The sequence below is a fragment of the Diorhabda carinulata genome, chromosome X, assembly GCF_026250575.1.
Source record: "Diorhabda carinulata isolate Delta chromosome X, icDioCari1.1, whole genome shotgun sequence".
Lineage (NCBI taxonomy): Eukaryota > Metazoa > Arthropoda > Insecta > Coleoptera > Chrysomelidae > Diorhabda > Diorhabda carinulata.
Genome location: NC_079472.1, coordinates 50,752,885 through 50,766,663, shown reverse-complemented (window position 1 = coordinate 50,766,663; position 13,779 = coordinate 50,752,885). Strand labels below are relative to the sequence as shown.

At 31.5% G+C, this 13,779-nt stretch overlaps 1 protein-coding gene across 1 annotated transcript in view; it reads right to left on the bottom strand.

Moving 5' to 3' along the window:
- Positions 1–13,502, bottom strand: part of LOC130900635 (uncharacterized) — a 66,369-nt gene extending 52,867 nt beyond the window's left edge. Inside the window, exons 1-4 of the mRNA XM_057811376.1 lie at positions 13,359–13,502; positions 13,027–13,244; positions 12,724–12,951; positions 6,194–6,357 (exon numbers count right to left, since the gene is read on the bottom strand). Coding sequence (XP_057667359.1) covers positions 6,194–6,357; positions 12,724–12,951; positions 13,027–13,244; positions 13,359–13,410 — 662 coding nt within the window. The 5' untranslated portion in view covers positions 13,411–13,502. The remainder of the gene's footprint in view (positions 1–6,193; positions 6,358–12,723; positions 12,952–13,026; positions 13,245–13,358) is intronic.
- Between the last annotated feature and the right edge of the window lie 277 nt (positions 13,503–13,779).

The window sequence follows — 13,779 nt, the reverse complement described above, 5'->3', positions numbered from 1 at the left end:
CTCAAATCAAAATTATATGCGTAGGTTTCTAGGTATCTAGAAATTTTGTGTTAAATTGTGTTAAAAAATCAACTAAAACTGGATTTAGAAAAGAAAAATGACTTTTTTTAACACTACTAATCTATTTGGACTAACAAAAGGAAAAGAAAACCACCTCATTTAATGAGTTATTTTTCACTAGGTGATTTACTCCACTTATTAGCGCTCATGGCAATAAAATTCACCTCGTGAATGATAACCTTCAATATGCACTCGTGAATAATATACTACTTCGAAAAATCGATTTTCTATCATGTAAACCACTAAATATTCTAAATTCTTTTCTGTACACATGGAAAAATAAAAAAACTTAAATTTTCCTAGACCAGATTCGAACCTGGGAGCTACAGTTTGATTGCGTAGAGCGTTTACCCTTAGCCATCAGCGAGCTAGAATGTTAAATTTATTATGCGCTCAAATATTACACTAACATCTTTTAGTAACTTTTAATACCTAAATAACAGCAGCTTACTAGATTCATATCAATTGTTTATTTAGCTTTTTGACTGATATTTTAGTATCTTCAAAGATTTTTTCCGATATTTAGCAGAACAGATACGAAAATACCTGATTATTTCTGAAGTATATTTTAATAGACCAGGCAATTTTGCTGATTTAAAAGTTAGGATAACGCAAGAAATTAATAAAATAACCCCTGAGGTAATAAAAAATGTTGTACGAGAATTCCAAAATCGCCTCTATTATTGTAAAGAAGTGAATGGTAGTCATTTTGAACATTTAATTATTAAATTACAGTGAAAAATACATTCTAAATATTATGCGGCATTATTATCTTCATTCTACGTAAAATTTGTGATAGAGACATTGCCAAAATTTTACATCTTAAAAATAAATATTCTCAGTTATGATTATACCAAATTTCCAAAACTCTATATTGCTGAACAGAAGATTAAAATCTCTTTCCAACAAGGTGCCACACGATCCCCTTTCTTATTTAAAATTTTCGAGGGGGTGTGGGAGAGGGATAATATTTTCATACTGTAAATTGTTAATTCCAGAATAAAAATCGATCTGTTTCAGATTTTTTTCACATAATACATAATAATACTAAAATTGAATTTATTCCATACATATGGGCCACATTGTATAAGACTCAGTTTTTATTAAATATTGAAGAACATTGATGGATTTTGCCAGCTCGAAAATTTAAAAATCGGTAGTTTAGCACGTGAAAAGTCGGTAGATTTGAAGAATTGGGGCATAAATTTTTCAAAAGTGATTCTGTTGAAAAACAATTTCAACGAAATGAGGTTAAAAAAAGACATAAATACTGGAAAAAAATGTTAAATATCAACATAATTGTAAAGCAGTGCATCCGTTCGTTTAAATAATTATTATGTCCTATTTGAGTAAAGTATACCTACTATGACATAAAGACCCAGGTTAACATGCTTTTTAAATTTAATCTATACTCAACAAAGCATATGGGCTTTATTTAATAATATGTGAGAACAGTTTTTTTTTCTAATGAAAAAGTGTGGCAGTTGTTGCTCCCTCTACACATTTTTGTATGTAACAAACCGGTTATACTTTCAATGCTTAATTTGTTCCTTTGTTCCGTTTTCATGGCATTAATAGAAGAGAATATCCTTTCTATATTAGCCAAGGAATGTGGAAGGGTTAGCACATTGGAAACAAAAGAAGTAAAAATATTAATTATTGTATTTTTGTGACTTCTTATCAAAATAATATATGATCGTCTAGAAATAACCGAATTTCTTCAGTATTTTATCCAGAGTCCAAAGCTTAAAACATATCATCGTTTAACAAATTAGGGAATAAATAGAGTTTACTGAACCTTCTTTTAGTACCCTAGCATTAATAAATTCAAACAATTTGATTTTATTTTCCTTTAATGCAAATATTTTAATAAGCTACAGACTCATATAGGAACTCAAAAAACTTAATCTACAAAATTTAATTTGTTTAACTGTAATAAGGATTGTGTAACATTTGTCCCCTAATATATATTCCCTATAGGCATGGGAATACCAGGATCTTTATATTCCACGTTTTCTAATGCTACAATAATCAAATAATCTCTTTTAAGGAAACAATCAAATATATCTGAACGATATTTTTATATGATTTGTACAGGACTTAGGAGCTTCTGACTGCAGTCCTTCAATGAAATTGTTTAAAAAAGATAAGATAAATCATTAAAATTGTAAAAATAACTTTGTTTTAGGATCGTTCAATTTTTGTATTATATTTTCTGCAACAAGATCATTATTCAAAAAAATTAATTGTAATGCCCCTTATTGCTCTAAAATTCTAGTAACGACACTTTGTACTGACAAACAGCGAGTATGTGAAAGATGCAGGATTTTATGAATGTTTGAAATTTCGCATGCTCCGCAATTCTCTTACAACTTGAATTAAAGTAATTGTATATATCTCTTGTAACATCTTGGCACTTTTTCGCAAGAATAAGATTCCTATAATCTAAAAGAATGACATTCATACTTGATGACAAATAATGGGTGTATCGCGTTTAAGCAAAGTGATCGCATCCGCCCAAGAAATTTCAAGTAGAGTCAAAAATGTATTCTGAATATGATAAAAATCATTAACATATCTCACCAACACACAAATGTTTAATTGTACTTCTGTTCGTTGATTCATCCACTATTAAGAAAAATATATTTTTTCGCAAGTCTTGGCAAGATAAATGGAAACCTTGACGTCCCAATACGTTTTTTTACTATAGCTGCAGTTTTTGTTCGATGACTTGCTAGCCCTGAGTAATTTTTAACTCATGACAAATTGTTTTCAATGAATCTGAAAGATTGCTAAGAATGCTAACAAAGGAGATAATATTGACCAAAATAGTGGAATAATGTTTCTAAACTGGATAGATAATAATGTAGTTACCAGTCGCATCTACCTCTAGCGGAATAGCTCCTCTAACCCAAGTGAAGAGGTATTCGGGAATTGAAAAAAATACACGAAAGTCAATATGCCAGATGTTATTCGTAAATTCAACAATGGAATGGGAGGCAGAGATCTAATGGATCAATATGGTTCGCGCTATAGAATCTCGATGAGAGGCAAGAAATGGTGGTGGTGTGTGTTTAGCTGGCATATTGATTTTTCAGTCGAAAATGCTTGGATATCTCAATAAAAAATCTAAAGGCAATTTATCCCAGCTTGAGTTCAAGCGCAAAATTGTAATGTCATACCTATAGCGTTATGATGGAAAAGGTCACCAAATACTAAATAATAAAAGACGATGTTGTACAGGAAAAGGTTATTGTTCTAGTGGACGTACGATGTGTAAAAAGTGTGACGTTGATCTTTGCGTTGATTGTAATTTGATATAACATACCCTGTAATGCTTTATATGACGCAGATATTTGTCGTCTTAAGATGCCAAGCTAATGCGCGTAAAAAATACACGATTATTTTTCATATGTTTTTGTAAGTTCTAGAAATGTGTTAAATAATAAAATATTTTTAAATGTACAAGAGTTAGCTTACTTGAAGCCTAGCGTTACCATACGGTAACACCTATTTTCCGAAAAACTGAGAAAATCTTTCAAAAATATTATGTCCGCACGTACTATGGGCCTAATTTTTGTACAATCCTTATAATAAAAATTTGGGCTAATATAGGTTTAGAAATGATATGCATAATGCATAATAGCAGTAGGTCCGCATCCTTGGAAATTGTCTGGTTTCAAAATTTCTTTACAAAATATTAAATTAATGACTTAGTCACAGACTTGCTCAATAATTAATTAGCTAATTTAACTTCCATTTTTTGCCCGAAAAATGTTTTTTTCTCAATTTGTTTTCTAAATGAAGACCTTCTTTTTCTTGCAACTCATTAAGTTTAACAACATAATTATAATCTACCGAATCCCCCTTTTTATCACTAATTGTTTTAAAATAATATTTATTATTGTGTATAATGAGATATGATTGGATATTATTTTTACTAAAATTATAATTTAATTCACTGCACATGTTTGTCGCAGTGCCATCAAAAGTTATATCTGTTATTACAATTCCAATATTTTTTTAAAGATATAGTGCCTGTTCAACTAACTTTGCCTTTTGTGAACTATTCAATGAAGATGCGAAAAAATAATCTATTGGTATTTTCCATGGCTCATTAATACAGACAATCATCAAAAATAGAACTTATTTTGCTATGTATCCCAATCTTCCTGCAACTCATTTCCATAATCCACATAACCATAAAATTTGAAATTAAAATTTTTCAAATTTTTGAATGTTTGTCGAACATAACTATAAGCCTTTGGAGAAAAAAATGTAGGGTCACTGCAAATACTCTCCGTCTGACCGTTTTGATGCAAATTCTATCAATTATTTCCGTGTTTACCCCAATAATACATTTTCTAGGTCAGTAGAGAGTAAGTTTTTTCTTTTAAGCAAACTTACCATTTTCGTAAGGAAATTTATTTATTTTTCTGTCGCGAAATCATTTTCTAAGGTTTTAAAATTTTTCATTTTTTAGAGAAACATATTTTTGTGAATTTTTTACGTGGGGTACTTTCTAGACCTGCATTTATAACAGGAGTTAAAATAGGTGTTTCTATCCTAAATGATGGCGCTAGTAGAAGCTTGTTTTCAGGTGACTTAATAGATTTAAGTTGAACTGGATTGAATTTTCTCACGTGTAAAAATTGAATACATGTAAATAAAATTGCCAAATATTGAAAAAATAGTATTGATATAATTATAAATAAAATACTAACGTCTAACTTTTATTATAGGAAGGGCATATGACCACAATCTAACTTTTGGTTTTGAGGTTCGATTGAAACATTCATAAGTGAAATGTTGACAGCATACTACACTTGTTCTTATAGATGTCCAATCTAATTAACTAACAAAATTCGTCCAAAATTTGTTTTCTGACAATCTTTAAGACAACTAACAGCATTTAACTTGGTATTTTTATTATGTTATGCCTATGTCTATGATCGAAACATGGAATATTTATTTTGCATTTTATACAGTTAAAATTGATAGTAACTAAAATTGATTAAGAAAAAACAACTTACCTTTAAAAATGGATCCCCAAAGATTTATTTTTAGGAGTGTTAGAACAGCTACAAGCTACACAACTAACCATTTTATTTGTAATCGAATTACTAACGTTTCAACAGTTAAATCACTATTCTAATGAGCGCATATGTAAAGCTTAGCAAAACAAACAAAATCTATGCTACCCATTGCAAAATTTATATAAAATTATCAAAAACAATCACGTGCGCTTAAACCAATGCAACAATCAAAATAAATTGATCCCTACTTGGATGTTTAAGAAGGCTACTTCCGTCGCACTTGCTGTCTATGTATATAGATAGCAGCTTTCCTTCCTTTACGTTTAATTCAGTGGCTATAATAGCGAGCATTTTCTACATGAGATTCAACATAATATTTCCCCATATAAAATACATACTATATTACACTACAAGGGCCGAAAGTTAAATATTCGGCCCTGCTCATGATGAGCAGGATCGGGACTTTAACTTTTGGCCCGTGTAGTGTATATGATTTTTCTTTATAGCCGGTCGAAAGTACGTTATTAATTTCACTTTTTATGACATTAATAATAATTTATCAAGGTTAGAGGTAGCAATACTAATGGCAGCAATTAACAATTTGTCATAGCAACAGAATAAATAGTCCCTAGTTACGAGTTAATTTTTTCCTCCCGCTGTTATGGAGGACGTGCGTTTAATTTCTACAGGGAGTAAATGTTGAACTTTCGTCCCTGCTACTAGGGACGAAAAAACGTACTTTCAACCGAGGTTTGAAGAAAATATATTTTTGCACTTATTCTGGTTGAACACTATTTCGCAGCACTTTCTGCTTGGACTATTAATTAATCGATCACCTTTAGGAAAATCTGAAGAAATAAGATCCACGACATTCATCTACATGGCTGAAATTCACGCAAGGAAGTTTTTGCTATGATTCAAAAGGTATTTTTTTCTAATTGAAGTTATTGTTTTTTACATAATATTTTTATTTTTCTATTTTTTGCAGCGCTTCACTTGATTTAAATCGAATTTACCTTGATTCATATTATCCTCAAGTGAATTCATTAGAATGATTAAAAAATAAATTTTTACGAAAATCAATATTATCTACTCACATTGTGGATTTTTTAGCTAGCGATCTCAAGCGGTCTTTGACTTGTTCTTTTATTTCCATTATTTCATTTGTCCATTCTCGCAAATCATTTTTAACCCTCAATTTTAGATCCTTTTCCAGTTCCGCATAACTCCGATAATTACTCATTGTTATTTGATTGAGAGCCTGAATATAGAAATAATTCGACAGATCAATTCTATGAACTATGAACCATAAATGGAAAAAACGAAACGAATGTCAAGAAGAAAGAGTAATTGTATTAATAGAAACAAGTATTAGTAATGTGACCATTTATTCTTTGACTCAAAACGGGACATAGGTTTATTTAGGTCAAATAATAGGTAGTCAATGAAAAACAAATACATTTTTTCAAGAGAAATATTGTCCAGGTAAGAATGAAACAACCAAACGGGTTTCCGGTGAAACATTTGAATTTTTAAATTCTGTTTGTTTTTGCGACGTAATGTGATAAAATATCTCCATTTCTTTGGAAAGAAAGCAAGTCCACTGCTCCAGATATTCACAGCTTGTTTTATAAAATTTTGTAGTCGTCCTTTTCACAAACTCTTTATCGATATATCGATATATAAATGGATGAAACTAATTCTTCTATTTCTGAGCTAAATTTCATTTGCAGCTTCAATTGCTGATACAGTCTGACCTTCAAGTTTCAAGACAGCTGCATGAAATTTTGCTGACTGAGCATATAAAAATAAAGCCACAATTTGGATGTGGGATCTTTAAAAAAGTTTTTTAGTAACAGGGACATTTTTCAATACTCAAAAAATTGCTTTCCAACGACTGATACATTGTTAAAACCCTCTCCAAGGTAGGCTTAATAGCAAACCATCTAGTTTTGCTATAACCGAGCATTTGTTAATATTTCGTTTCAGTTTCGGCACAAAACTACTTTAGAACTTCATCTTGTGAATATAAAAAATAACGCTTTTTCAATTTACGCATAGCCCGTATATAGCAGATTTTATTGCATTGTGAATTACATAGGCTCTACATCCAATACCTATCAAGTCTTTTTTCAAAGATGATTGTAATTTCGTTAATACATTGTTAGTTTTTGCTATTCAAATTTTCGCGCGGTTTCTGAAAACGGGACAATTTTGAGTCACCGGGGGACTCGTAATTATAAAAAGGGACAGTACCGTTTAAAACAAGACGTCAGGTCACGTTAGGTATTAGTAGTAATATCTGTTAGTTTATTTCTTTAAAAAATTCATAAATAAAAATGGTTCCCTCGGCCGGCTCTGATCAACTACTATGAAAATCCAAAAATTCGGCGAATTCGCACGGCGCTTTTCGGGCGGCATCTTTCACATTTTTTATAAATGGCGGAACTTATTTGATGTTTATTTGTATATATTTTTTGTGACAGGCGGTTTATTTCTTCTAAATAATTGCTAGGAAAGTCTATTTATTTATTTCTTTTGCTTCTTTTTGTTCTAGAACTTTGTAGAATTTTATTTATGTATATAAATGAATTGTGTAAACGCATTTAGTTAGTTTAAAACAAATAGTCTTAGTGAACGGAACCAATTAGCATAGTAGTCAAAGAGTTTAAATACAGTACTTAATTACTTAATTAATAGTGATAAAAGTGAATTATTATAAGTTCAGTGTAATTATAGTGTGCAAATAAATTGAGAACGTAAGACACTGTGTTTATTAATTAATTCACCCCATGAACAGATAGAGTCTGAATAAATACGAAAAATATTACAAATCAATAGATAAGCCTTTGCACAAGAATGGGGGGATAACGCTATTCACAGTAAATATATGAAACACGAATAAAGACCGTGAGGCAGACTTCGAGTGAAGTAGGATAACGTCTAAAACAGTATTAAGTATGAAAAGAAGGTGGCGCGTTCTTAATTGGAAATGGCTTGGAAAAGAGGATATAACGAAACCAGTACTGTTACTGATTAACGGTCATAAATAGAGTGAATTTTGCAGCAACAATGTGATAATATTTTACGCATTGCCTTAGAACACTATCCACATAATGCAACCTGGTGATGTAAGTGTATTTAAAAGACATATAGTTGAGTGGAAAAAGACGGCAGTCAAAACCAGAAAGTGTTAACTGTGTTTTAACAAAGACAATATTTTTCCTTTTATTAAAAGAGGTACTTAAAAGCAAATCACAGGCAAATTCCATTGTCAATGGTTTCAGGAAGTGTGCACTGTATCCATTTAATCCTGACGGTGTTGTATATGAAGTGTATGAGAAACCGAATCGAAGATTTGAATATGGCTCCTGCTGCTTCTTGCGAAATATCAAAAACAGAACTTGAAATAATAAATTGGTGAAAAAACATTGAAAATTAACAGTTTGTCAGTGAAGTAGTAAAAAACTTAGATGTATTGATATTTAACTAACTAAAATGGTTAGTCTTTGAGTTTGCTCTATATTTTTCTAATATGCAGAGTAGCGTTACATGGCCGAGCACTGGCGCAGTTACCCTATTAGTAATGATTCGAAGATGAGCATTTTTAATTAGAGTATTAGAAATAAAATTTACATGCATTTCAAATTAATGGTTTGGATATGAGGTGTTCTAATACGTCAAAATTTGAAGATTCATTGAAACAAAAACTGAAGCATAATGAAGAAATTTGATGGTATAATATGTTGTCACATTTCAAAATTTGATTCAATCCTCTGAATATTGTTAAACATGAAAAAATAAATGATTTCTTGTTTTTTTTGCTTGATTGAGGACCATAAGTTTTAAATATAAGAGAGATACGAACTGAAAATTTAACAAATATTTAGTTAAATTAGGTTCATACAACTACTTACAAATGAACTTTTACCACTAATAAGAACAATAATAGGAAGTCGTGCTTCAGCTGTGGAATTAAAATTCTATACTTCAAATACAAGTTAAGTAGAGTAGCAAAATGAGCTAAAATACTGGTTAATTGAATTAACGTATACAAGTGAACTAAATAACTGTTTAGCGAACTACTGCGTAAAAATAAAATAGGCAAATAACTACTTTCCAACCGTAATGCTCGATCCAGACTATTGCGGGGCATCTCCTAGAGACTCTCGACACTAGTCCTGGCGAGCGAAGTGCTAGCCACATATAGATTTATTCAGTTGCTAGCTACGTCTACTACGAAATAGACGTTTATATCAGAAAAGGATTTTACCCACGATATACAAACACCTATATGTTGACTTGTCGGCTCAAATTTGACAGGCCACGCGCGTGACGTCACGCTAGAATCAGAATTTTTTCTTGGCCATTTCATTTGACCATACCGAGTTTTTGTGTGTTTGTGATATTTTTTTGTACTTATCGACTTAGCCAGTATACAAGACTATTGCAGAGTTGACATAACTGTTTTTAATTTATTTTAAAAGATTGAACTTCCTATTATAAAATCATGATGTCGGGTGGAGCCGTGGCGTGTGAACACACTAATCGAAATATCAAAGAAACTGGTATTAAATACTTTGGATTTCCAAAAAATGAAGACTTGGCAAAGTAGTGGATAGGAGCCTGTCGTCGAGAGGATAAAATGAAGTTTTAAATGTTACGTAGAATTTTTAAATAAAAGAAAACATAGATCTAGTTATTACAGGTAGCTCAGATATTATAAACAGAATTTTCTAATTAGTTCAAAAAACTGTAAGTTTACTAGCAAACACGTCAGTGCCATTTGAGGTGAAAAACACGGATATATTTATGAGGCTGAGTGACCTAAGCCGAAATAGTTATTTTCCTGCGGAAAGTGATACTTTCGCGCACGCAACTGCAGTTGTCCCGAACGACGCGGAGCGGAGTTCGGGCAAGCGGTCAAGTGCGGGAAAGACACTTTACGCATGAGTTAGGAACATTATTTTTTCTACGACCGTATATACATAAAAGTATACCAACCCATTTTTCAAAAATTATTTTATTCCAACAAACATAATAATATACAAAATTTTAACTAAAAACTATTAATTATTATAAATATTAATATTGAAAACACAATTTGTTGTATTCTGTAGACTAGTAAGAATTGCCGGCCCAGTGGAGTTATTTAGTTTCAACTGGAAGGTAGATGGCATCGGTTGCAGGTCGCATAAAGATGACGATGACGGTGACGGCAACGGTTTTAAGTCATTTGTAGTACAGAGAAACTTTTTACCATCGAATAGCGGGACCATAATGTATTAGATTTCAAAACCTTACTTAGGTCTGAAAAATACGCCAGAAATACCTCTTCCTTATAAGTTTTGGCCCCTTTCTCCTTACACCATGTAACAAAATGGTCGAATTGCTTCTCATACTTTAGTCTGGATTTGGCAGGTAACAGCTCGGAATTAGCTTCATTTGCAGCCTTCAAAACGGCTTCGGGAAGTTATTCGTCGGATGAATCCATTAATATTATTGTATCGGATTCGGTTTAATGTGGTTTAATTTAAAAGAAGATTGTTCTTATTCGGTCACTTCCAAGACGTTTTGAACAACTTTGACGTTTTAGTAACAATTACACGCTTGGGTTGTCATAGCAACTGATATCAAACCAGTTTTGATATTTGTTTCTCCTTTGAAGAATGTCACTTTCACGCACTAGTGCGGGAAAGTGACACTTTATGTCACTTTCCGCACTAGTGCGGGAAAGTGACACTTTCAAAACCAAAATGCGTGCGGGAAAGTGGGTTAAAACGCACGGTCGTAGAAAAAATTAGTTTCAATAGCTGCCAAAGGAAACAAGAAAATTATAAATGGTGAAAAATAAACAGTTTCCTTCGATTATTTATGTTTTGATTCTTAAAATTTTTTTGTAAGTAATATACTTTCTTGAATCTATTAGTTCTATTATTTAAGTACCTAAACTATGAATAAAGTTTATTTAGATACTTTCTAATGTTTTTGGTATTTTTTTCTATTAAATTTATTATCGGTTTAATTCAATATAATGCAGGTTTAGGATATTGTTTATTCACCTAAATATGATTAGCTCGAAAAAATAGATGGAATATACCCATATAACCTATACATCGGAAATAATATTGAATAATTTCATAATTTTGCGAATAATATGTTCAATAGTCTCGTATTGAAATTATATTCCTTGTAAACCGCACGCGGCCTTAAGAACGTGAAATTTATCTGTTAAATTCAATAACCATATAAATAATACATATATAGACATGTCGACCGGTCATGATGTATGCTGCAGAAACTATGACTATGACAAAAAAGCAAGAAGAAGACTTAAGAATTGTTGAGAGAAAAATATTAAGAACAATATTAGGACCAGTAAAACTAATGAGAAAATGAGTACCGAAGAAGAATGAACCATGAAATAGCACAAGAAATTAAAGAGGACATAGTAAGAAAAATTAAACAACAAAGAGCAAGATGGCTGGGACATGTATGGAGAGCAGGAGAGGAAACAGTAGCGTACTCAATATTAGATTGGAAGTGCTAGAAGAAGAGGAAGACCAAGGTCTACATGGTGGCAAGAGGTAAAAGACGACCTTACGAGGGGGTTAAAGATAGCGAATAGGGTGCATGAGGTAGCAATTCAAACTTTAATTCAATTATTTTGGCCATTGTAATAACGAATGTGAGAGTTGTGGCATTGTCTTGATGAAACAACACTTTCTTCTTAGCCAAATACGGCCGATTTTGCTCAAACGGTCATAATAATCGAAGTTGATAGTTTTTCCTTTTTCAGGATAGTTATTGAAAATTAAACCGCGCGCATCTCAAAAAACGGACGCCTGTAGATGAAACGTTCTTTGCGTCTTTGGAGCCGGTACTCCCGTTTCAATCCATTGTTTTATTTGTTCTTTTGCTTTCACTGTAAAGTAATGGACCCACGTTTCATCCATGGTTACGCAAAAATTCAGCTTTATTTCTGTCACGAACTTCCAGTCGACGATCATCCAATACTGCTTTGTGGATTTTCTTTAACATTTCTGAAGTCGTCACCTAATTTGGTCGACCAATGCGATGCTGGTCTTCGCAGTTCGCACGGCCTCGGTCTCTGCTACCCAATACTGTTGTTAACGAAGGAGCAGTTTCCACCAGAGAAGAATCTAGTTCAGCTTTTATAATGGTTAGCTTGAAACCCATTTTTTCCATGCTTACAAATTCTTTGAAAACGTTTACTATTGGTTTTTGCCACAAAAATACTAAACAACATGGCGTCTTTCAACTTGAAACGTATGGTGTATAGATTGTGTACGTTCTAATACAGTGGGATTTTTCAAACAACTACCGCCATCTCTAGATAAAGCCAGGTACTTCTGGTACTATCCTCGTATCACTACAAACTCATTATTACATAATTTAAGACGTGTATCGATAAACTCTAACTTTAGACGACAACTTATTGGTTAACGCCAAGCAGTGTAATTGTGAGTGATAGCGTTGAGTTAATAAACTGTGTTTTCAACTGGTATCATCATATTATAAGAGAAACAGAAAATCAGTTTTATTATAATCATCGAAAAACTTAACTTTGGAACGAATAGTCACATGAAAAAATGAGAATATTTACCGTGATTTCCAATTCAAACATTTCGTCTAAAGCAAATGGTAGCTCATGGGCAACTTCTATTGCCTTCAATTTTGTGTCTTTTAGCAACTCTTTGAATTGTTGAGATCTGCTTTTTTCCAAGTTCAATAAAAATCCACAGAATTCTTCGACTATTGAAAATTCTGATTCGTTATATTTTGTAACAGTGTTTAGTGACTTCAGTAAATAATCGTCCTCAAAAATCAAAGACTGAAAATATAAATTGTTGTTCTATATATAATCAATCTAAAAATTCATTTGTAGCAATATAAAATTGATTCCTACCTCGAATTTGAAGCGCAAATCAATAAAATACATTTTAACATCTTCTTTAATATCGTCTAATTTTTTTTCAAGGACTGCAGATTTTTCTTTTATCGCTGCATCTATTTCTTTATTTATTTTGGTGATGTTCTCTTTCATAGATTCAATCAATTTATTGTGATCAATTTCTTTTTGTTTCAAAATCTTGGATATAGTCTCGGACGGTCTTGACACAGATACTACAACCAGATTACGTTCAAACAAAATGGAAATAATAGAAAAAAAACTTTTTATCATGATTGAGACTTTGGAATATCATATTACAAAGATATTTGTATATACATTCTACTTACCGAAATCCCATAATAATGTTTTAACATCAAATTCATTAGGATCGTTACACATTTTTTTCACCTCTAGAACCCAAAAATGTGTCAAAAATTTTATGAATATCGATTCAAAAAGTATTTTGATGTCAAAATATATATTTAAGTTGATGACAGTGATGACATTGAAGTTTTCATTATCACTTATATCGACGTTTATATTAAATTGATTGCATAAAATGAATTCAAAATTTTATTATATATTTGGTTTACATTACATCACTTAGAGTTTAAAAAAACTAAGAAACATGCTTTAAGCAATGATTAAATTGAAAATTGAAAAACATTTCATGGTATCAGAATAAAATTATCGTTGCATTTTGTAACCAATATATCTTAGTTCTATTCACAGTATTGGGACTGCCCAAATGATTACTGAAAATTAAAA